Source organism: Bidens hawaiensis, unplaced genomic scaffold, assembly GCF_021521415.1.
Source record: "Bidens hawaiensis isolate Kalapana, Puna unplaced genomic scaffold, B.hawaiensis_p1.1 tig00015748_1, whole genome shotgun sequence".
NCBI lineage: Eukaryota > Viridiplantae > Streptophyta > Magnoliopsida > Asterales > Asteraceae > Bidens > Bidens hawaiensis.
In genome coordinates this window covers 13,055-35,418 of record NW_027492404.1, presented here as the reverse complement: position 1 = coordinate 35,418, position 22,364 = coordinate 13,055, and the positions used below count along the sequence as shown (strand labels likewise).

The following is a 22,364-nucleotide window of genomic DNA, read 5'->3' as shown; positions in this document are numbered from 1 at the left end:
GTGGAAACATCGTCATGGATCAGGTTAGATTCATTTCGTGCTTCGACAACCTCTTAGTGAACAAGAAAATATAAATGGACCCTAATAAAGATATACATATGGTCGGCCAAAGACCTCCCATATCTTTAATCATTAAAACCCAAACATGTCTTCAAGTAAAGTGTGCCAAACAGAGCTCAAGCTTTCACAAAATCAACATATAGTTAAATTAATCCCATCCATGATATTTTTTTTTATCAGCTCTTCTCTTTGTGCTAATTTATAAATGGTACCAATTTATATGAACTGATCTGGTATTCTGGTTGACTAGTTTGAGTGTGTTATTATTTTCTTTCATTTAAATTATGGTAATCTTCATTCACCGCATTAGGAATGCTTGATAAACTAAAATGCTTTTCTTATGGTGTTTGGAAGAGCTTTATTTGAATTTGAACAAGGGGTGTTCATTCGAATTCGATTAGTAAATCGAATTTTAAATTCAATACGAATTTATGATTTTAAATTCGATTTGATTAAAAATTCAAATTAATATATATTATCCCCCCCTCCTTCAAACACACACATATACACATGTATATACATATATATATATAATGCATTTTATTTTTATTACATACAAACATATTTATAAAAATAAATATATTACAAAAGTATTTTTAAGTATTAGAGACAAAAATGAAAGTTCATCATTATGGTAATTAATTCATAATACTTTTGTAGTTGTTATCAACATGTAATTGAATGTTATCACTTTAAATAAATAGAATATTATAACTTTTAGCAGTTTATTTGTTTTATAAATTTGTTTTTTAGTTTTTGTTATTTACAAACTCAAGTTTGTAGTTGTTTTAGAATTAAGAACAAAATTTGAGTCAAATCTATTGAACTAAAATCGAATCGAATTTCGAATTGCCTATTTTGAATTTGAATCGAATCTAATTGAATTTGTCAAATATATTTCGAATTCGAATCTAGCGTTAAATATTCAAAATATGAATCATTCGATTTGAAAAATTCGAATATTCGAAATTCGAATTGTTAGAACACCCATAATTCATAATTCGAATGGCTTATTTAACTATTTGTATGAAAATAATATACTATGAATACACACATCTGTTAACTCATTAATAGAGAATTTCTGTCTATAATTTGCATTGTAGCAAAAACCATGACTAAACTGACATTAAAGAAACTTGTATCACAAATGTAAATGTTTGGTTTCAACACCAAGACAGGCATAAGTTCCAAATGTTTTTACCTGCTGTTACTATGTTCTTGCCTCTTTTTTTTTTTACAATTTATTACACTTAAGTGATACACATGACGATATCTTAATGTTGGCTAGTTGGTGACTTGTGGGGCTAATTTTACATGTTTGTAGTTACTAGCGAACTACTCTCGCACATAACTCTAATTGCTTTAATAGTTTTCCTTGATTTAAATAAAAATACATCACAAACAATAATATAAGATACAAAACAACATAAACTAAAACAACTTGAAGTTTTCAGTTGCTCCTTTGAATACAATTGAGACTATCTCTATTCTACGCCGTACATATCATATCATATTACTCCTTTGAATACAATTGAGACTATCTCTATTCTACGCCGTACATATCATATCATATTATCTACATCGATATAGTTGCATTCTTATATTACAAAATCCTTCATGATTCTCACCATCATCACCATCTCCTTTCTTGAAAAGGTGCTTTTGAAAAATCATTAACAAAGACGCATTCTACCCAATAAAAATGAAAACAACATAAGGGAGTGTATGTATATGTATACACACAATGGTTCCGGCAACAATGGTGTCAGTAAGTATATGAATGGAACAAGCAGTAACATGCTTAGATAATGGTATAAATATGGTTTGCTTATGCTGAATAGTCTCTCGGGACTATTTGACCCACTACAAGAATAATTGCAGTTTATTATAACATCAAAAGTGTTGTTTTGATTCGGAACAAAAAGATGGGATGTTTATAATCATAATCTACACCGCATGAGGAGCTCGAGTGTAGATAAAAACGTAAAAGGTAAAAACCATTGCTAGAAATTGATGAAACCGCATATATTTGGTGCAATCGCCAAACTCAAGCGAGATGTTTGCATCCATGCCATCGCCATGCTTGTTTTTATAGCCCGGGTAAGATTTGATGTCAAAGTCATCACAAGAAACTAGTACGAGGTCCTCCATGTGGGACAGATGCTCCAGATTCCAAAATGAATAGGGTTTCCTAATCTTGTGTGGTATTATAATGATTGTACGCGTATCTCATAAACGCACAAGATTATGATGCAAACTGTATAAAAACATAGAAAGGATCGTTAGTGATCTAATAGCATTTAGTGTAACATCTAATCTTAATCGATTACCATTTCTTCATAAAACAGTTAGTACATTTTTGTTAAAATAGTTACCAAATGTTATTTCTTCATAACCTCCATTTTTCCGTCACTTCGATCATGTTTGCAAAAATTATAGAAATTTTAGGACTACTCACTATTGTGCCATTAGTGTTGGTAATTTTGATTCAACACACTCCTTTTTATGGAAATTTAATGCCCTACTATACTTCAATACCATATCATAAGATTAGCAATGTGTGTTATGTGTGAGACTGGTTTAATATAGCTAAAAGAGGTAAAATAGCTAGTCAACATAATTAAGATATTCATGTGTATTTTATGTTTAATTCGATAAAATTTCACAAGAAACTTAATACACAAAGTTAAACTTAGGTGATCGTATGTCAACAAAGAGTAACGATTCACATAAAAAATTCAGAAACCGACACAGATGAACATATTTGTAAAAAGACAAAAGTCATGTTGGAAAATATGTGAAAAGAGTTTTTCACATAAGAAAATAAATTAGGTGTTGTTTGTTTTTTTAAAGGTAAAATGTTTGCGGTCTGCTGATCACATCTGTGATGTGGACCAAACCTCTGCACTCTGCAAGAAGAAGATTGTTTATTTTTTAACGTATGTAGACTGCTAAAATAAACTGAAAGTTAAAAATTTTTCCAAGTGCTCAATTCAAACCTAAACATAAACAATTTCCAAGGCATAAATAAAGTACTCAACTAAAACCTAAACATATTAAAACCAAGTGCCACATACAAACTTAAATACTAATCACAAAACATAACATAATCAGTTACATTACCTGCGAGTGGAGTTTGTCAGCGGTTATGGCATGGAGGTGGTGGTGCGACGGCGGCGGCGGCAATTTAGGTGGAGGTGAGGGGGGCGACGACTGGGTGGGTGGAGGAAGTGCGACGGCATAGGACTGCGGGGGTGGAGGCGAGGAGGGTGATGTCAGTGGGGGTGCAGGAGAGGGGGAATCGTCGGCGATGGGGGTGGAGAAGAAGAGGATGGCAACGGGAATGAGGAAGGAGGAGAGGGGCGATGTTTTTTACAACGATTAGGGTTTCAAACTTTGAAGAGGTTAGAAGACCATAATCCGGGTCTTCTAGGATGAGTGGGAGTGCAGACTTTTTTTTTGAAAGGTCTTCCAAAAAAACACACTACAAACCTAAACGTCCGCGCGACGCATATAAAAGAAGTTAAGAAGAGATTTTCCGGAAAAAAAACACCACCTTAGTATTGTTTTCGCGTGTGTGGATTATTGGAAACTAATGTGAAAAGATGAAAATAATATACTTCAGATTTTAGAATTCAAATTTAGTTGTTTCAACTTTGAATTCATATTGGAAGATGTTTTAGTAAAAATGCCAGTTGAAAGACCAAAGTTAAGCACTTCAAAATCCATTTAACAAAACATTAAAGTTTAAACCTACTTAGTTTCGCAAGGCTCTGTCCTTTTCGGTTAACTAAGTAGGGCCTGAGCTCCCCCCCCCCCCCCTGTGAATTTGTAAATCCGTAGTGCATGCCGCAACAAAAGGATGGTCCCCTATGGATTTCATTATTTCCGGAAGGAAACCCCCCCCCCCCCCCCAATCCATCATAGTGAACCTCTCCTTGTGATCAGGATGATGCATATGTGTCGTGGCCGGGGCGGATAAAATTGGAGTTTCCTTAGGTAGCCACCGACCTACAGTTATCCTTAAAGCTTCCATGCTTGATGTATAAGAAGTAAACAAAGATAGATAGGGGTTTTAAGTCATGGAGAATACATTCAAGGTTTTGGTTTATGGAGAAGAGGGTGTTTCAACTCATGCTTTAATTATGCATATAGGGGTTTCAAGCAGGGCCGGCTGGAGGGTAGTGTCGGTCCGACCGTCAGCCGGGGCACGTAATATTTGGGAGCCCAAATTTTTTGTATCTATATTTTTTATATATACATTTAAAAATATAAAACTTATAAAATATAATTTGATCTTTACCATCTTATAATTATTGGGCCCAAAAATTTGTTTTATTCATAATCCATTTAATCAAGTTTAAATTATTGGGCCCAAACTAAAAACTAAAATCTAAATAAATTAAATAAACTCCCAATGCAAAATAAAAGAAATATTTGTTGATTGAAATTCCTGTTTTGCTTCCTTCATTCTTTACGAATGTTGAACAAAACCTGAACAATGACTAACCCAGCCGTCCACCACTATTGGTTCATTGTTGACCACCAAGCTCTTCTGCGGTTGACCAAGCCATCCACCAATGGCGAAGCTTGGATATACACGTCGAGGGGGTCGGACTCAATATGTATAAAAAAATAACTAAAGGGGGGGGGGAGCTCAAAATTTCGTTTGGAAACGGGTAAATTTACACTAGGTATACAAATTTTTGGCCGAAAAATGATACATTTATGCCACCGAGCGAAAAAACGGAGGGTACGGGCTCAAAATTTCGGCCGAAAATGGGTAAATTCACACTATGTATAAAAAGTTTAGACCGAAAAAGGATAAATTTACACTACCGAGCAAAAAATGGAGGGGGTCGGGCTCAAAATTTCGGTCGAAAACGGGTAAATTTACACTATGTATAAAGATTTTCGGCCGAAAAAGGATAGATTTACACCACCGAGCGAAAAACAGAGAGGGCCAGGGCCACCCTTGGCCCCAACTAAACTACGCCACTGTGGATAAATCTGTTTTCTTTATCCAATGTTAGTAGAATTTCACAAATCATTAGTTATTACGGTATTTGGTTTTAATAATACATTATTCTATGTTTATTGTTATAACATTAAGCATCATTTAAAAAAATTAGCTTATATAATTCGTTGTTAATGTATGAGCCTTTTTATTTCGGCTCAGCCGAGATATATAAATCCGAAGACGGCCCTGGTTTCATGTCATGAAGAATGGGTGTTTAAACCATATATATCAAAGTGAGACTTAGTAGGAAAATGTACTAAACAACACAACTTTTCTAGAGTTTTCTCAATCTTTCTTTATAAAGAATTTCCAACAATTATTAAATAATCTCCTTCTCTTTTCTTTAAGATACAATTGGGTACGTATAGCCATCTCTAACATAACACATTGTTTACGTTGTTGTACGATTTAGGGACAAACGAGTTAGACTTGAAATTTATTTTTAGGACACTTGTTTAACACGAAATCCTCAACCACGACTTTCAATGATTATTTTGCTTGTTTTGTAGTCGAATATATTGACAATGGTTCGAATCATCTCGATCATATAAACTTGTAACTTGTGAGTCTTATATTATTTATGTTTGCTTTGTACTTGTATATTTCCCACGAATAACCAGAGTTCGTTATTATTTATTATAATAAAAAGGTGAACCAGTTTCTTACAAATTATTGTTCAATATCACTTGATTCACGGTTCTTGTTACCATACACTGGATTGCATTGCTAATCTTTTAATTCAACACATCAAGTTGGGTTTACGCTTTACAAAACACTATTTGAATAGATGAAGTAGATGCACCTAGTAAGGGCCGAAGCAAGACCTTAACCACCCTTAACAAAACTAGGCCTGTGAGATCATGAGCTTAAGCTCTACTCATTTCTAGATCTAAAAGCTTAATATCGGTTTAAGCTCGACCTCGACTTGTTTATTACTTATTAACTATGGTTTTACGCTGGGTAGGTTGATAAAAACCCAAGTGTTGTCGTACCAGGCACTGAGGCAATAAGTCGACGCGAATTCATTCAAATTTGGTTTCGTGCGTTAGGGTATCATAACTAAAAACCAAAAAATAAACAAAAAATATATAAAAAAAATTAAGGTGACTAATTGGTGGCGTCAGTTGGTAAAACCCGGACGTTGGGAAGACTGGAGCATTGTTGATCATAGGCGTTGAGATGGTGATTGTACGCAAATTCGATTGGTTTCCGTCACGTTGGTTAAGGTACCGGAGCTAAAAAAACATTGGCATTCGGTTGGTTTTCGTTACGGTACCGTATTTAAAACAAAATGCGGTGAGTCTACGTGAATTCGGTTGGTTTTCGTCACGTTTGTTTGGGTATCAAAACTAAAAAACACAAAATTGACATTCAGTTAGTTTTCGTTACGGTACCAGAGCGTAAAAACGAATAATATAAAAATTGAGGTGCACGAATGGGGTTGTGTTCGTCGGTATACTCGATCGTTGGTAAAACTCGAACATTGTCGGTCTCAGACGTTGACGTGATGAGTCTAGGCGGAATCAGTTTGTTTCCATTACGCTTGTTACGGTACCAGAAGTCAATCAAACAAAAAAAGACGTTTGGTTGGCTTCCTTTATTTCATTACGATACTAGAACTTAAACAAAAGAAAAAAAACAAAAATAAACAAGACATTAAAAAAAAACAGATTGCAATTGACAAATAAGATGTCGTCAAGTGACCCAATCAGGGCTTAGCGACACCAAACTTATCAATTGTGTTCTATAATAATAATTAATTTATATATTTGTAGTCGTAGTTTATATAATAATATTAACACAAGTCAAGTAAAGTACTAGGTCAATATGTAGTTTTGAAATCCATGCACGTACATTTACATAAGCACCCCTCAAGCCTCAAGGTTTATTAATTACACAGTTAGCCTAAACACCATTTACATAGAGTACCTTGCAAGTTTCACACCATTAACCCCACAATTTGTTTGCACGGTAATCCGCAAGTTCTATTGATTACACAACGAACCTTATACATTTTTAATATGGCATCATGCTCCATTATTTGCACAGACAACCGCATCTAATCTAATCTCAATCAATCAATCAATCAAGCCCTGTATATCCCATCGCATAGCACGCTATCGGTAGGGTCAGGGGAGGGTGGGATGTAGGCAAGTCTTTTCTCTATCCGTGGGAATAGAGAGGCTGCTTCCAGAGAGACCCCCAACTCATAAAGCTACATACATGTAATCAGAGTAAACATACATCCTACAAGCAAAGACACTTAACAACACATAGATAGCAAACTAACTAAAAAACAAGGAATCTGTAACCTACTAAGAATATGACATAAGAATCCAAAAGCAGCATCAAACAAAATATATTCATAAACAACAAGGAGCAAGGCTAGTCAACTAGACTTCCCCTAGAAGTCGATAACCTTAATCCTACGTCTCCACGAATCTCTATCCTGGACCATGTCCTCAGAGAGGAGCAACTCTGTCAAGTCATGTCTAATTCTCTCATCCCAAGCTAACTAGGTACCATCTAATCTAATCAAACTATACTAATAAAAGAAAATAATGAGAATGATATGGCAATCCCACATTCATTCTAGACTTAATTTCTCTTCTCATCCATCCTATATATCCATGGGTTATGGAGCAAAACCATTTTGACAAATGGGTTATAATTTCCTTTCTAATTCTCTAATTTATCATCTCATTCATCTCAACTATTCATTGTCATGGGCCAAAATAATTTTGGCAAATGGGTTATTAATTTCATTTCAAATTCTCTAATTTCTCAACTTATTTATCCTACATATCCATGGGTCATGAGACAAAGCAGTTTTGAGAAATGGGTTATAGTTTTTCTTTTAATTCTCTAATCTCTCATCTCATTTACCATAATTATCCACTGGTAATTGGTCAAAACAATTTCTGCAAATGTTGTATATAAGAAAATTAAGTCTGTAAAATTGAGATTTTAGACTTCTTATTGTTTATACTATATATTTTTTCTTCTTTTTGCATATAATTATGTTCATTTCTTTTAGATAATGGATCTTTTTATTTTTATTATTTGACAAATCTCGTGTAATACACGGGTTCAAAAGCTAGTAAGTTTATATTATAATATGAACCGATACCGTAATGAGCAAACACAAACCTAGTTTTTGTTAGAGTGACATAAAAACCCAAACTTGAAATCGTACCCAGTCATAATACCCGGAATCGAGTTTTCTTAGTACCCGAACCCGACCCTGTCCATAGGGTATATATAGGGTATACAATTTAACACCTAAACTTGTAATCGGACCCGATTGTATTCAATAATACCCGAAAACCGGATTCGGTTCTATACCCGAAACAAGATTTTTCCAATACACAGACCGTAGTGTTTTAAATACTCGATCTATACTCGAAAATTACTCGAAAAATACACAAAAAAAAGTACCTAGTTTTTGAGAGATAGAATTCATTTTTTCCCTTTGTTAAGCTCATGAATTTTTCTTTCAAGCTTTTGTTTTTTCTTTATTATTTCTGTTTAGGATTTTTAATTTGTCACCCAGATGCATGTTCTAATTATCTTGAATTATGCTGAATTTTTTGATCTATAAGACATTTTTCTATAATGTAATTGGTCATAAATGCTCAAACACATCATATGGCTTTTTAAAGGTTATCAATCTATATATGAAAATAAGGTTTTCTTTTCTTTATACACGAAAATAGGTTATTAAAATATTCGGGTAAGTGACACCGGGTAAGATTTTTAAGCCAATAACCAGTTTTATACCTGACCCAGTTATAACCAACACCGAATTTCTCCATACTTGATTATACACAGAATTGCGAAACCTGTTCCATACCATAACCTAGTATTGAAAACCCGATTTGTGCACCTCTAGTTTCCGTTGCTTGACAAGAATAAAGATCCACGGAGCCCTCATTTTCCCGTCATGTCCGATTCGGGCCAAAATCCAAACGTGTAACTGACTGACTCTCATCACTTATCACACCGATCGCATTTGAGTATTATTATTATTATTATTATTATTCTACACACTTCCACCAACTACAATCAATCAATCAAATCGTTGAAGAACTGAAGATGAAGGTGATTCACATCCCGTGCTTGGAAGACAACTACTCGTACCTGTACGTATCATCTTCTAATCTAATCCTTTACTTAATTAATTAGTTTCAGTTTAGGGTTTACTAACCGAGTGTGCAATATACGGTTACTCACGCGGAGTGATTGATGAGAAAACGAAGCAAGGAGCAGTGGTGGATCCGGTTGAGCCGGAGAAGGTTATCGGAGTGGCGAAAGAGCATGGCGTTGAAGTTAAGCTTGTGCTCACTACTCATCACCACTGGTTTGTTTGTTTGTTTACCTTTCGTTTGAAGTGTTATTGTTTGGATGTGAATTTGAGTTGTTGAGATTGATTGAGCTGAATTAGGTTATTGATACTGTGTAAACTTGCATTTGGTTATGGAATTAGATATGATTATGAAGAGTAGGTGTGCGGACGAGGTAGGCTCGTTTTGAGTTATGAGAGTTTGAAGTCGGCTTGTTTTGACTTACCAGAGCTTGGATCGTGAGTCATTTTCAAAGCTCGAGCTCGGCTCATGAGTCATTTTCCAAGCTCGAGCTTGTTTTGACTTATGAGAGCTCGAGCTCGGCTCATGAGTCATTTTCCAAGCTCGAGCTTGTTTTAACTTATGAGAGCTCGAGCTCGGCTCATGAATCATTGTTCCAAACTCGAGCTATGCTCATTTAGACTTATGGGAGCTCAAGCTCAGCTCGTGAGTCATTTTTCCAAGCTTGAGCTCGGCTTGGGGTCAACTCGTTTATTATTCATATAAATTAGTTGATATGCATTTTTTTATTTTTTATTATAGATTTTGAGAAAACCTCAAATGAGTTTCCAAGATTGATCTCGGCTCGTTTATTATTTATCAGTGTATTTTTATACGTTTTTTATTATATATATATATATGTTGAGAAAACTTTGAATGAGTCTAAGCTTGGCTCGAGCTTGTGTGCACTGTTCAGTACCTTAAACGAGCCAAAGCTCAGCTTGCGCTGTGTGAAATTAATACGTGGAATTCCTAAAGAGTTTAATTCGAGAATACACAAAGCTCGGCGACTAAACAAGCTTTTTTCCTGTCACCACTGGTTGGTTTGTTTGTTTGCCTTTTGTTTGAAGTGTGATTGGTAGTTGCTGATATAGATTGATTTGAGGTTAATTAGGTTATCGGTTGGTTGATGTTGTATATGTGTTGAGATGAAAGTTATTTGAAGTTCTGTTTTGGTAGTTAGCAGTTAGTTGGAAGTGTGTGTTGGTTATAGAATGAACTGTGATTATGAAAATTGGGTGTGCAGACGAGAGCCGAGACTGAGCCTCAGTTCGGCTCGTTTTGAGTTATGAGAGCTCGCCTGGTTTGACTTACGAGAGCTTGAGCTCTGCTCGTTAGTCATCTTCCAAGCTCGAGGTTGTATCCTTTTATGACTTACGAGAGGTCGAGCTTGGCTCGTGAGTTGTTTCCAAGTTGAGCTAATAGCTCGTTTTGACTTATGAGAGCTCGAGCGCTGCTCGTGAGTCATTTTTCCAAGCTCAAACTCTGCTCGTTTTGACTTACGAGAGGTCGAGCTGGGTTTGTGAGTCATTTTCTCAAGCTCAAACTCTGCTCGTTTTGACTTACGAGAGGTCTAGCTTGGTTTGTGTGTAATTGTTCCAAGTTCAAACTCTGCTCGTTTTGACTTATGGGAGCTCGAATATGAGTTGAAGTTAAGCTTGTGGTCACTACTCTTCATTGTTTGTTTATCTTTTGTTTGGAGTGTTACTGTTTGAATGTAAATTTGAGTTGTTGAGATTGATTGAGCTAAATTTGGTTATTAATGTTGTGTAAATTTGTATTTGGTTATGGAATTAGATATGATTATGAAGATTAGGTGTGCGGACGAGCCGAGACCGAGCCTGAGGTCGGCTCGTTTTGACTTACGAGAGCTCGAGCTTGGATCGTGAGTCATTTTCAAAGCTCAAGCCAGCCCGTGAGTCATTTTCCAAGCTCGATCTCGGTTGGTTTTGACTTTCAAGAGCTTAAGTTCGGCTCGTGAGTCATTTTCCAAGCTTGAGCTCGGTCATAAGTCATTTTCCAAGCTCGAGCTCGGCTCAGACCCAATTTGTTTATTATTTATCAATTAGTTTATATACATTTTCAATTTTTTTATATATTTTGAGAAAACCTTAAACAAGCATAAGCTCGGATCGGAGTGTTTTTGACTTATGAGAGCTTGGGCTCAAGGTCAGCTCGTTTTGACGTACGAGAGCTCGAGTTTGGCTCGTGAGTCAATTCCCAAGCTCGAACTTGGCTCGTTTTTACTTATGGGAATTCAAGCTGGGGTCGTGAGTCATTTTCCAAGCTCAAGCTCCACTCATTTTGACTTACGAGAGGTCGAGCTTGGCTCGTGAGTCATTCTCCAGGCTCGAGCTCGGCTCCGGCTCAACGCGTTTTTTATTTATTAAATAGTTTATATACATTTTTATTTTATCTATATATTTTGAGAAAACCTTAAATGAGTTTCCAAGGCCGAGCTGAGCCCGTTTTTTATTTATCAATTAATTTATATACATTTTTAGTTATTTTTATATATATTGAGAAAACCTTAAACGGGCCTAAGCCTGACTCAAGCTCGTGTGCAGTACCTTAAACGAGCCAAAGCTTGGCTCGTGCTGTGAAATTAATACCTAGAAGTCCATAAGAGTTAAAATTTTGAAAATACACAAAATATTCCGATACAAGGCTTGAGCTCGATAACTAAATGAGCTTTATTGGTATAGCTCCGGCTCGGTTCGAGCTCGATAAGGCTCGGCTTGAACAGAGCTTTTTTATCGATCCGGTCTCGAGTAGCTCGCGATCGGATCGACTTGTTTGCACCCTTATTAAAGATGTACTCCTGTTTGCTCCACAATTATAGTGAGGATAAAGGTGTTTGGTATTTCTTTAAAAACACATAATCTTCAAATTTTAGTGTTTGTGTAAACTTATTATGATTCTTAAGTAGTGATATTATTTAGGGCCCCTTATCAGATTTGGATAGTTGGAGAAAACTGGTTGTTGAGACTAATATAAACTTATGTTAGGTTTGATTATGATTTCTTATTATGACCCTTTAAGTGGCAATAATCATTTTGAAAACACACATGGACAGCCACTAAATATCATTATGTTTGTGAACCTGTGTAATTAACTCATCATTGGTAACTGTTAAACGTGGAATCCAATATTCTATTTTGTCATTGATCTATATATCGTATCTTCAATATTAAATTGGCGATAGGGATCATGCTGGTGGCAATGAGAAGATAAAAGAGTTGGTGCCCGGAATTAAAGTTTATGGCGGTTCTATTGATAACGTGAAAGGGTGTACTAATAAGGTGGACAATGGCGATAAGCTAACACTCGGGGCTGATATTAATATACTCTCTCTTCACACACCATGGTATGTTATGTTTGTTATTGTTTAGTCACAGTAGTCTTTTAGTTAGTGTTTTCTCAAAATGTAAAGATTGCAATATAATGTGGTTTATTGTTTTTTAGCCACACGAAAGGACACATAAGCTACTATTTGACTGGAAAAGAAGAAGATGAACCTGCTGTGTTCACAGGCGACACGCTGGGTTAATTTAGTTATTTCATTCCATCGAAGTTCTTACAAACACTAATTAAAATGCATTCCAATCTTTATATTTTCGTAGTTTGTTGCTGGTTGTGGCAAGTTTTTTGAGGGCACAGCAGAGCAGATGTATGAGTCACTTTGTGTCACTTTGGCTTCTTTGCCAAAACCGACTCAAGTTTACTGTGGCCACGAGGTAAATTTGTATTATGCTTTCATATATTTAGTTTGCTTATGCAACAATTGATTCTTTTTGTACTTTCTCGTGACCACTTTTTTTACTTTGCAGTACACGGTGAAGAATTTGCAGTTTGCTCAAACAGTTGAACCTGAGAATGGCAAGATAACAGAAAAGTTATCATGGGCCCAACAGCAGAGGGAATCGGGCCTTCCGACCATTCCATCCACCATTGCAGAAGAATTGGAAATCAATCCGTTCATGCCAGCTGATCTACCTGAAGTTCAGGTCTTACTGTTTTTCCTAGATCGTTCTCCCATCAGCACAAATTATTATCTTTTTCATTATGCCAAATTATTAATATTATTAAATAAAATGCAGGAGAAGGTTGGATGCAAGTCCGCTGTTGAAGCATTGAGGAAGATTAGGCAGCTAAAGGATAACTGGAGAGGGTAATTAACCAGTTAAACTTGTTTATAGTTTCTTGTCGCGTCTACTTAATGCACGTTTCATTAGTACCAAAGTATGTAATAATAATGTATGCCATTAAAAGGCAGGCTCTTGTTATGTTTATTATGTCTAAAAATCTTTCATATCATCCAATTCTGGTTTAATAGGATTTCAAATTTGTAAGCGTGCCTGAATGACGAATATTTCGAGATGTGAGACGGGTTTGAAGAAAGTGGTTTTGTTATTGTCGGTGGCGAGTAATGTTGTGGTACTTTTTTAATGAACCTTAAAGGAGTCAAATATGGAATCAGGGGGTCCTAAAGGATTCTCTTGATTTGTACTTTGTTTAATGTAATATTGAAGGGTTTGGGTATATTGCTTTATATGTTGTCTAGACCTTTTTAGTGTCTACACTTAAAAAAATAAAATTGGTGCTTCATCAACACAATTTTATAAATACAAAAATTGCATTAGAAGCTACCATATCCTCTTATATTCCCTTAACTATTTGTATTTTAAACGAATAAAATATGTATTTTTTGAACCGCCAACAAAGAAAGCTCGACTACCCAGAGATCAGAGTAACCTAACGGCAAAACGTGAGTAAGCGACCCCGTTACGGTCTTCATCTTAAATCTTCAATTCTCCTCCAATGCTATTATGCGTCATCGGCTAAATGAATAAAAGATAGTTGGAAAAAATTGATAGTTGGTAGAGTATAAAGATAATTAATTTCTCAAACTTCTATGTGTTTTTAATGTGATGGTTTCTTAGACCATCCGTAGTGGCAACGTTGCCACTACGTTATGTGACGAAAACACGGGGGGTACACCGCCCCCCTGCGTTATGTGAAGCTTGTTTTTGGCTGCGTTGTATACAAAACGCGGGGTTGGCACAGAAATCCAAAAAAAAATATCCGTTGGAGCCGTTGGGAATTTAAAAAAAAATTATATTAATTATATTTATACTATATAAACAAACCAAACTCATTTTTTTAACACACTCCTTCTACTTCTATACCAATTTATATCTTTTACACTAATATTTCTACCATCATGTTTCCAAACAACAACTAAAATATTCTCGGTTTCGGCCAATATGCCGTCAAGGCAACCAAAATCCACAACCGGTTCGTCGTCGGCAACGGGTTCGAATCCCGAATTGGAAAGCCAATTCCAATTAATGAACTCTCGACTCCAAAATTTACACCAACTTGGAACCCAACGACTTCAAGTAAATTTGGACGCCGTCGACCTACTTCGAAGGAATGAGATGGACAAAGACATCGAGATTTTATCAAACGAGTTATCCGAAGACGACCCGATAGTCCAATCTCTAAAAGCCAATCGACAAGCGAAAATTTTAGAAAAATATAAATGAGTTTTAGTTTTATTAGTATTATTTATGTTTTTTTATTTTAATTTGATGTAAATTTTTTTTAATTTAGTTTAATGTATTTTTTATTTGGAAGTTTAATGTAATTTTTAATTTTATGTTAATTTATTTAAATGATTTAGTATTTAAAAAAACAAATAAAATTAATAATGACTGGGCGCCACGTGGCGCATAACCCCTGGTAGTGGAGAGTTATGACTACAGCCTGTTTTTGTACAAAACCATAACTCTGACTGTACGCCACGTGACGCATAACCCCTGAATATGGAACTTTATGACTACACATTGCCATAATTTATACTATTTTTTCAATCAAGCTTAAAAGTTAACAATTAACTTTATATTAAGTAGTAATAGAAAAGGGTCTAGTGTGGTGGGTGAAACCACTCTGGCTTCTATAGATTAACGACCGGTTAAGAAAAACGGGTACTTGGGAGAAGCGGAGAAGTTTTACGGTATGAAAATGTTTTAGTTAGGTGATTTGATGGAATCTTTTGGTGGTTGTAATATTTCAAAGTATGGATAGTCATTATTCTTTTATTAAAAGCGTAGATAGCATAGAAGCAACTGGTAAGATTGTTGCTTTCGTGACCTTAAGATTATGAGTTTATAATGTGAAAAACAGCTTCCTACACAAAGTTGGGACGTATGTGTACATCAAATCGCAAAGTGATCCGTCCCTTCCCACACAGACTTTACGCAAATACATGAGCTAAGTTAACCATCGAGTACGTTACAAAAGTAGAGAGAAATATTCAAAAATATATCAATTCAAAAGAGAAAAAGAAGCTAAGAGCATATTGGTAATTTGGGATGCAAACGCGTTGTTGCATTTCACACTATCACTCGTTGGATTTCAAGCTGACGACTTCACTATTCCTCGAAAACAATTGAATATTATTTTACTTCATTTAAAAACACAAAAATAATATTATTATACCTTTTCATTTTATTCGAACAAAAATAATAATCATAATTAATAAAATTGTCAATCAAGACCCAGTTCACATACATACAACATTTTAGAGGTTACGGTGATTCGATGAAGGAAGACTTATTATGAACCCTGGTTTAATTTTGAGGGCGTTTGAAATTTACCGTCAGTGAGTCTTTGGTAGGGCCGACTCTGAGATTTGAACAATTTAATTTTTAAATTTAGTTTCTCAATATGAATTGAAACTATAACTCAAAACCTTTTGGTTACGAGTCATACCCCCTTTATCACTAGATCAAGCTAGTTACGTAACTGAGTTTAAACATTAAATATACATATCGTTTTTCATAAAAGTTTATACAATTTTTTTTTAAAAAGAAATCCGGGCCTAACGGGTTGTCAGGCCAGGGGCCGTCGACCACCCAACCCCTTAGAGCCGGCCATGGTCTTCGGACGGATAGGTTTTCCCCGAAACTAGGGATTTTTTAAAGACGCGTAGAGCGAATCTGGATCGAGCCAGTTAACGATAGTCTTTTGTCTTTAAATTGCCTTATAGAAAATACCTACGTAATTATTTGTTTGTTGAATGATAAAAAAAAATAAACAAATCATAATCAATAAACTTGCAACAATCACACGTTACTCCACATTTCCAATACTACCCTTCTCATTCCCATCAAAACCTTCAAATCAATTCCAAACCCTAACCCTTATCACCTCCATAATTTGGGGCTTTCGTTAATCCACCGTCCAATCACTTCAATTCAACACCGTTCTGTACAATTCAATCGATGGAACCACCAGCCGTGAATCCAAACTCATCAAACGATCCGTCAAATCACTCATCTTCAACGCCGTACGCTTCGTTTCCGGTTATTCGGTTCCTACAAGCACCGGTAACTACTTTAATCGAATACTCCGGTATTCTCAGGCGGTCAAACTCCGGTAATCATCATGAATCCGATAGTTTAATTCCAAATAATAATAATAGTGATAATAATTATAATAATAATAATAATAATAATAATAATAATAATAATAATAATAATAATAATAATGTTAACGATGAGGTTTCGATTCGGATATCGAGTGCCGAGTCAGCTCCGGTGGCCGGAGAACGTGAAGCTGCTGATTCCGGTGGTGACGTCAGCGGTGACGTCAGCGGTGGTAATAATAATAGTAGTAGTAGTAGTAATAGTAACGTGGATTCGGCGTATCAGCAGCGGTATGATTTGCAGCAGGTGTCGAGGTGGATTGAACAGATATTGCCAGTTTCGTTGTTGTTGTTGCTCGTTTTCGTTCGGCAGCATTTGCAAGGTATTGTTAATAAGTTAGGTTATAAGTTTGTTAGAGTAAGTGAATTCTGTTTATGTGAAATGAAGTTCGTGTGATTTGTAGGTTTGTTTGTTACGATTTATGTGACGGCGTTTATGTACAAGTCGAATGATATTCTACGGAAGCAGACCGCATTGAAGGTATGTATTTGGTGTTGGATTTTAAATGTTGATCGCTGCTTGTAAATGAATGGAATGAACACGAACAGAGCATGTTCGTGTTTGTTCGTTTAAGTTTGATCGAACACGAAGAATTAAATGAAGAGTTTTCTTGTTCGTTAAGAAAATGAACATGTTCGTGTAATCGAGTTTGTTTATGTTGAAAAGTAAAATCGAAGTGTTCATGAACGTAACGAACGGCCATAACTGAACATAAATGAACGAACAACGAACATAACTAAGCTAAAACTAGTTAAAGGTAATGTGAAAAACAATGTGTTGAGCCTAAAAAGTTATTAATAATGGGCAAAAAACTTTTTAATCAATATATTTTCGAACAAGCTGAAACAAATGTGAACCATAGTTATCAAATGCGTTAGGCGCACTTAAGGCGCTAGGTCTCTTCAAGGGCCTAGGCGCTAGGCGCAAAAAAAGCGTGGGCCTCAACAAAAAAAGAGCACTTTCAATAAAAGAAAAATTGCAATGTAAAACATCAATTTTTTCAAATACCAAAATATTTCAAAACCATAATCCTCAACATAAAGTACCAAATCATCTGAAAACCCATAATAAACAAATTGCTCATACATGAAGACAAAATTTTCATGAAAGTAATAAATATAAATATTAAAACAAAAGCCAAAAATCTTCATCAATCTTCAAAACCGTTATCAACTTCAATTACATGGTATTCTAGAAAGTTGATATTGGAGTTAATTTTGTTAAACCCATTAATATTAGGTAAGTTGTTTAACTAGGTTAAGTGATAAATAAAACACAAATCAAATAAAATCAAGTTGAAAAAAAAATCAAATAAAAAAAAGCAAGTACCGACTAATTCCCTAAATTAGCGCCTGCTTTTTATAAATCGCTGAAAGGTCGCTTCTACCAAAATAAACGCCTAGGCGCAAAAAGGCGTCGCTTTTAATAACTATGATGTGAACTAACGAACATAAATGAACGAAAGAGACGTGGTCATGTTCGTCGACAAACTAAATGAACACAAAATTTGTTCATGTTCATTCGTTTATTAAAGAAATGAACATAAGCGAACTTCCCGCCCAACGGTTCACTGAACGTTCAGTTTGTTTACAGGCCTACACAAGTTTAAACACCTGTCACCTATTGAGCTTAATGATTGAATAATTTTTTTAGGGTGAGAGAAAGTTATCTGTTCTCGTTGGATATTGCATACTTTTCATGCTTCATGTGACTGGCGTTTACTGGTGGTACCAAAATGATGATCTTTGCAATCCATTATTCATGATTCCACCAAAAGCAATACCACCGTTCTGGAATGCTATATTCATCATCATTGTAAATGGTACCTATATTCTTTTAAGTTTTAGCTACCTCTTCTATACTGATGACATGTCATTGTTCTTATGAAATATAAATTTAATTGTGTAGATACAATGGTTCGACAAGCAGCAATGGCTTTTAAGTTGGTATTGCTTATGTACTATAAAAATGGCAGGGGCCATAGCTATCGTAGGCAGGTAATGTGATGCAGCATGATAATGTATATACTTAATGCATACTATATGTTATAATAATGTGATTCAACATATGTGTTTTTTTTTTATTTCAGGGTCAAATCTTGACTCTGGTTGAGTACACACTTCTGTTATACCGTGCATTTTTACCCGCCCCTGTTTGGTACCGGTTCTTTTTGAACAAAGAATATGGGAGCCTATTTTCATCTTTGACGACCGGGTTGTACTTAACCTTAAAGCTCACATCAGTTGTCGAGAAGGTATGAGTTGCTTTAATATTCAACATTATGCATCTGGGAGTTGAATGATCTAACAGTATTTATATATCCTCTTGTTTTGTTTATCAGATTGGATCCTTCTATACTGCATTGAAGGCTCTATCACGGAAAGAGGTCAATTATGGATCACATCCAACAGCAGAACAGGTACTATTTGTATTTTATTATTTTTTTACTCAAATATTTTACTTATTTTTGACACTATCAGGTGAGCGAGGCGGGAGACGTGTGTGCTATTTGCCAGGAAAAGATGCAGGCTCCAATTTTGTTGCGGTGTAAACATATCTTTTGCGAAGACTGTGTTTCAGAATGGTGAGCAATTGCTATTTTATATTAATATTTGCTAAAAATGCCAACTTTCATGTTTTTATAAGTTAGGGTTATAAACAGATTCGTTTATTTCAGGTTTGAAAGAGAGAGAACCTGCCCATTATGCAGAGCTACGGTGAGACCAGCAGATATAAAATCATTTGGGGACGGGTCGACGAGTTTGTTCTTCCAGTTTTTCTAGAAGTTTTCATCAGGGTATGCAGACTGTGTGCTTTCTTCATTGATGCTGATCTTCAATTGCCCGAAGCTATTGCTGCGTTGCCTTTTTGGCGTCTTTTTTCCCCTCAAATTGTACAGTTAAGCTTTACTTGTGGCTAAATATTAGCAGTAATATATTGATATACACAATATACATACATACAACAATCTAATATGTTAAAAAACATGATTGTTATCTTGGTTGAGCTCAGACTGTAGATTTGTATGATGGTCTTCTTCGCAAGATGAACTACCTTATGTAAAATCTAAAACTTCTATTTACGCACTCATGTGGGGCTGCTAGACAGGTTGTGTTCGAGGCTGAACCCGATATGAAATCGAAAATCGTTTACTTGTTGAAAATAATAATTTTGGTTTAAAACTGGCCAGATAGTTTTGGTTATTATGTAGAACACGTTTTAAAAGCTGGGTTCAAAGGGTAAAGTTGTGAACACGTGAGGTTGAAACGAACGCGGCTGATTTTCCTAAATGTGTTAGTGGGTTCAGCCCGAAACTGATCGGACCTTGTTCAGACTGATTATAACTCATGAATTTTGCGTTAGGTTGATATGTCGTGTAAAATCCTATTGGATGAACAGAACTTAATATTTGAAGCTTAAGAAACTTATTCACAATTGATAGCAGTGCGTTATTAACATTATTGGGTCGTTGAAACCCGCGGGTTGTCCACGGGCCACGAAATTGAATCAATTGGGACTCCATGATGGACGTTCGCCACCAGCGACTCACTAAGTATTTATATTTTGCTTCTTTTTCATGTTATTTGTTGCAGCTTGTTTACATGCTTTATAAGGTTGGGGCCCAAAATAATGATAATAGTAAAAAGCCTAATGTATGTGTGAAAATAGTAAAAAACTAATGTATACACGACCCTTGTATTTTTAAGGGAAAAGAAGACGATGTTGAAAGCGTTGAAGGGAAAAGTAAAGATTAAGGGATTCAAATTATAAGATTAAGGGAAAAGTAAAGATTAAGCCGATTTCATTCGCTACATGGACCCAAGAAAGTGCTTTTTACTAAGTATATTGAAATGAGTAAATATGTAATATTTATATTATAAAATCGTTTATTAGGTTTGTTTAAATTGTCACTTTTATATTTCTTTTAAATAGGTAAAAACTAAAAAGACCTATGTTGTCTTGACTTTTAGTAAAATGGACGAAACTAACAAGATTTAGAAACCTCACGAAAATGATACTTTAAAACTTTTTATTTTGAAAAAGAAAAAAAAAACAAAACACCAAGAAAGAACGTCAAGGGGTAGTAGAAAATGGTTGTGCCAATGAGCTGGTGGTAGAGTGATATGGCAGAAACTTGGTGTTCAATGTGACTCATGTTCGATTCTTGCCCCTAGCACCTAGTTTTAGCGGTGCCATGGTGATGATGGGAAATAAGACGAGTAGGTGACTTTCACTAGTTGGATACTTGAACTGAACGGGTGCTATCTCACCGCACTGTCATTAGGGGTGCAAATGAGCCGAGCTGCTCGCGAGCTACTCGGGATCGGCTCGTTAAGTTCGAGCCGAGCTTTATCAAGCCCGAGCCCGAGCTCAAGCCTAAAAATAAGCTCGTTTAATAAACGAGCCCGAGCCCGAGCTTTAGTTATCAAGCTCGAGCCGGCTCGCGAGCCTAAACGAGCATGTCATTTATATAATTTTTTTAAATCATATATTTAATAATTATTAATTAATAAATATAATGATGAAAAAATATATAAAAGTAACTAAATAATATATATTCTTTTATACATAAAATTATAATAGAAAAAATATATAAAATAATTATAATTATATAAAAAAATAATTGATAAATAGTAAACGAGCCGAGCCCGAGCCGAGCTCGAGCTTCAAAATTCATTCACGAGCCGAGCTCGAGCTTTAAAAATAGAGCTCGAAACAAGCCGAGCTCGAGCTCGAGCTCTGTGTAAGTTAAATGAGTCGAGCTCGGGCTCGGCTCGTTTGCACCCCTCGTATGTCATACCGGCGAATGTTTACGGTCGTTGGTCTTAGATGAGAGTTTTTCTCAAATCGAAAGACGGGTATATCATAATGCGGTAAATTTAGCAAGTGACTCATTTGAAAGATTCGTTTACCGTTAAATAAAAAGGTAGAAACAAGAGGGGTAGGGGAGTTGGCCAAGACTGAGAGAGCATACGCATCAAAGACTTGTAGTTGGCAGAACCCATCGATGGCCGATGGGTCTTGTTTTGATTCACTCCCCCATATATACCACCCACCCATCATTAGCTATTTATTATATTTTTAGTTTTCATATTAACACTTTATTGATGCGTAAATGTAGTTTTTACACTTTTACAAGTAAAGGGGAAAAACCAATATCGTCTTATATAGGGTGTATATGGGATTCCTTATTTAAATTATAAAGGTCTTTTTATGATGAGTTGAAAATGTCGTATTGTTTTATAATAAGGAGTTTCCAAAAAAAAAATATTTGGATTAACATAAGACAATAAGTTGTTTTATAAAAGGTGTTTGGTTTAACTTATTGATGTAAAATGACCAAAAAGGACATTTTTGTATAAGTGTTTTAAAAAGTGTTTGGGATTGCTTATTTATACCATTTTATACGTTTTCATCTCTAGCATATTGAAAAGAAATTACAACATATATATCATAAAATTTGTTTACGTAAATTATAATTTCTTGATTATACCATATTAATATTATATTCAGAATGTAAAAAAAAACAACAAAATACATAATAGCACTAGTAACTAAAACATCAAACTTCATCAAGCTGCATAAGCATAAACCTAACTACTAAAATCACCAAACCAAACATGTCAATCAAACAACTCACAAACGGATTTAAACACCAATTAGATG

At 35.3% G+C, this 22,364-nt stretch overlaps 2 protein-coding genes across 2 annotated transcripts; both read left to right on the top strand.

The window, feature by feature from the left end:
* Positions 1–9,175: 9,175 nt before the first annotated feature.
* Positions 9,176–13,518, top strand: LOC143549667 (hydroxyacylglutathione hydrolase cytoplasmic-like). The gene is made up of 7 exons (XM_077040524.1): positions 9,176–9,181; positions 9,277–9,440; positions 12,410–12,571; positions 12,670–12,748; positions 12,828–12,941; positions 13,035–13,211; positions 13,305–13,518. The coding sequence occupies exons 1-7, from the start codon at positions 9,176–9,178 to the stop codon at positions 13,377–13,379; spliced, it is 777 nt and encodes a 258-aa protein (XP_076896639.1). The 3' UTR covers positions 13,380–13,518.
* A 2,783-nt stretch (positions 13,519–16,301) lies between these two features.
* LOC143549677 (uncharacterized) lies at positions 16,302–19,665 on the top strand. The gene is made up of 8 exons (XM_077040531.1): positions 16,302–17,019; positions 17,101–17,177; positions 18,351–18,519; positions 18,606–18,694; positions 18,787–18,951; positions 19,039–19,116; positions 19,178–19,281; positions 19,375–19,665. Exons 1-8 carry the CDS (start codon positions 16,494–16,496, stop codon positions 19,478–19,480), a joined length of 1,314 nt encoding a protein of 437 aa, XP_076896646.1. The 5' UTR covers positions 16,302–16,493; the 3' UTR covers positions 19,481–19,665.
* The last annotated feature ends 2,699 nt before the right edge of the window (positions 19,666–22,364 follow it).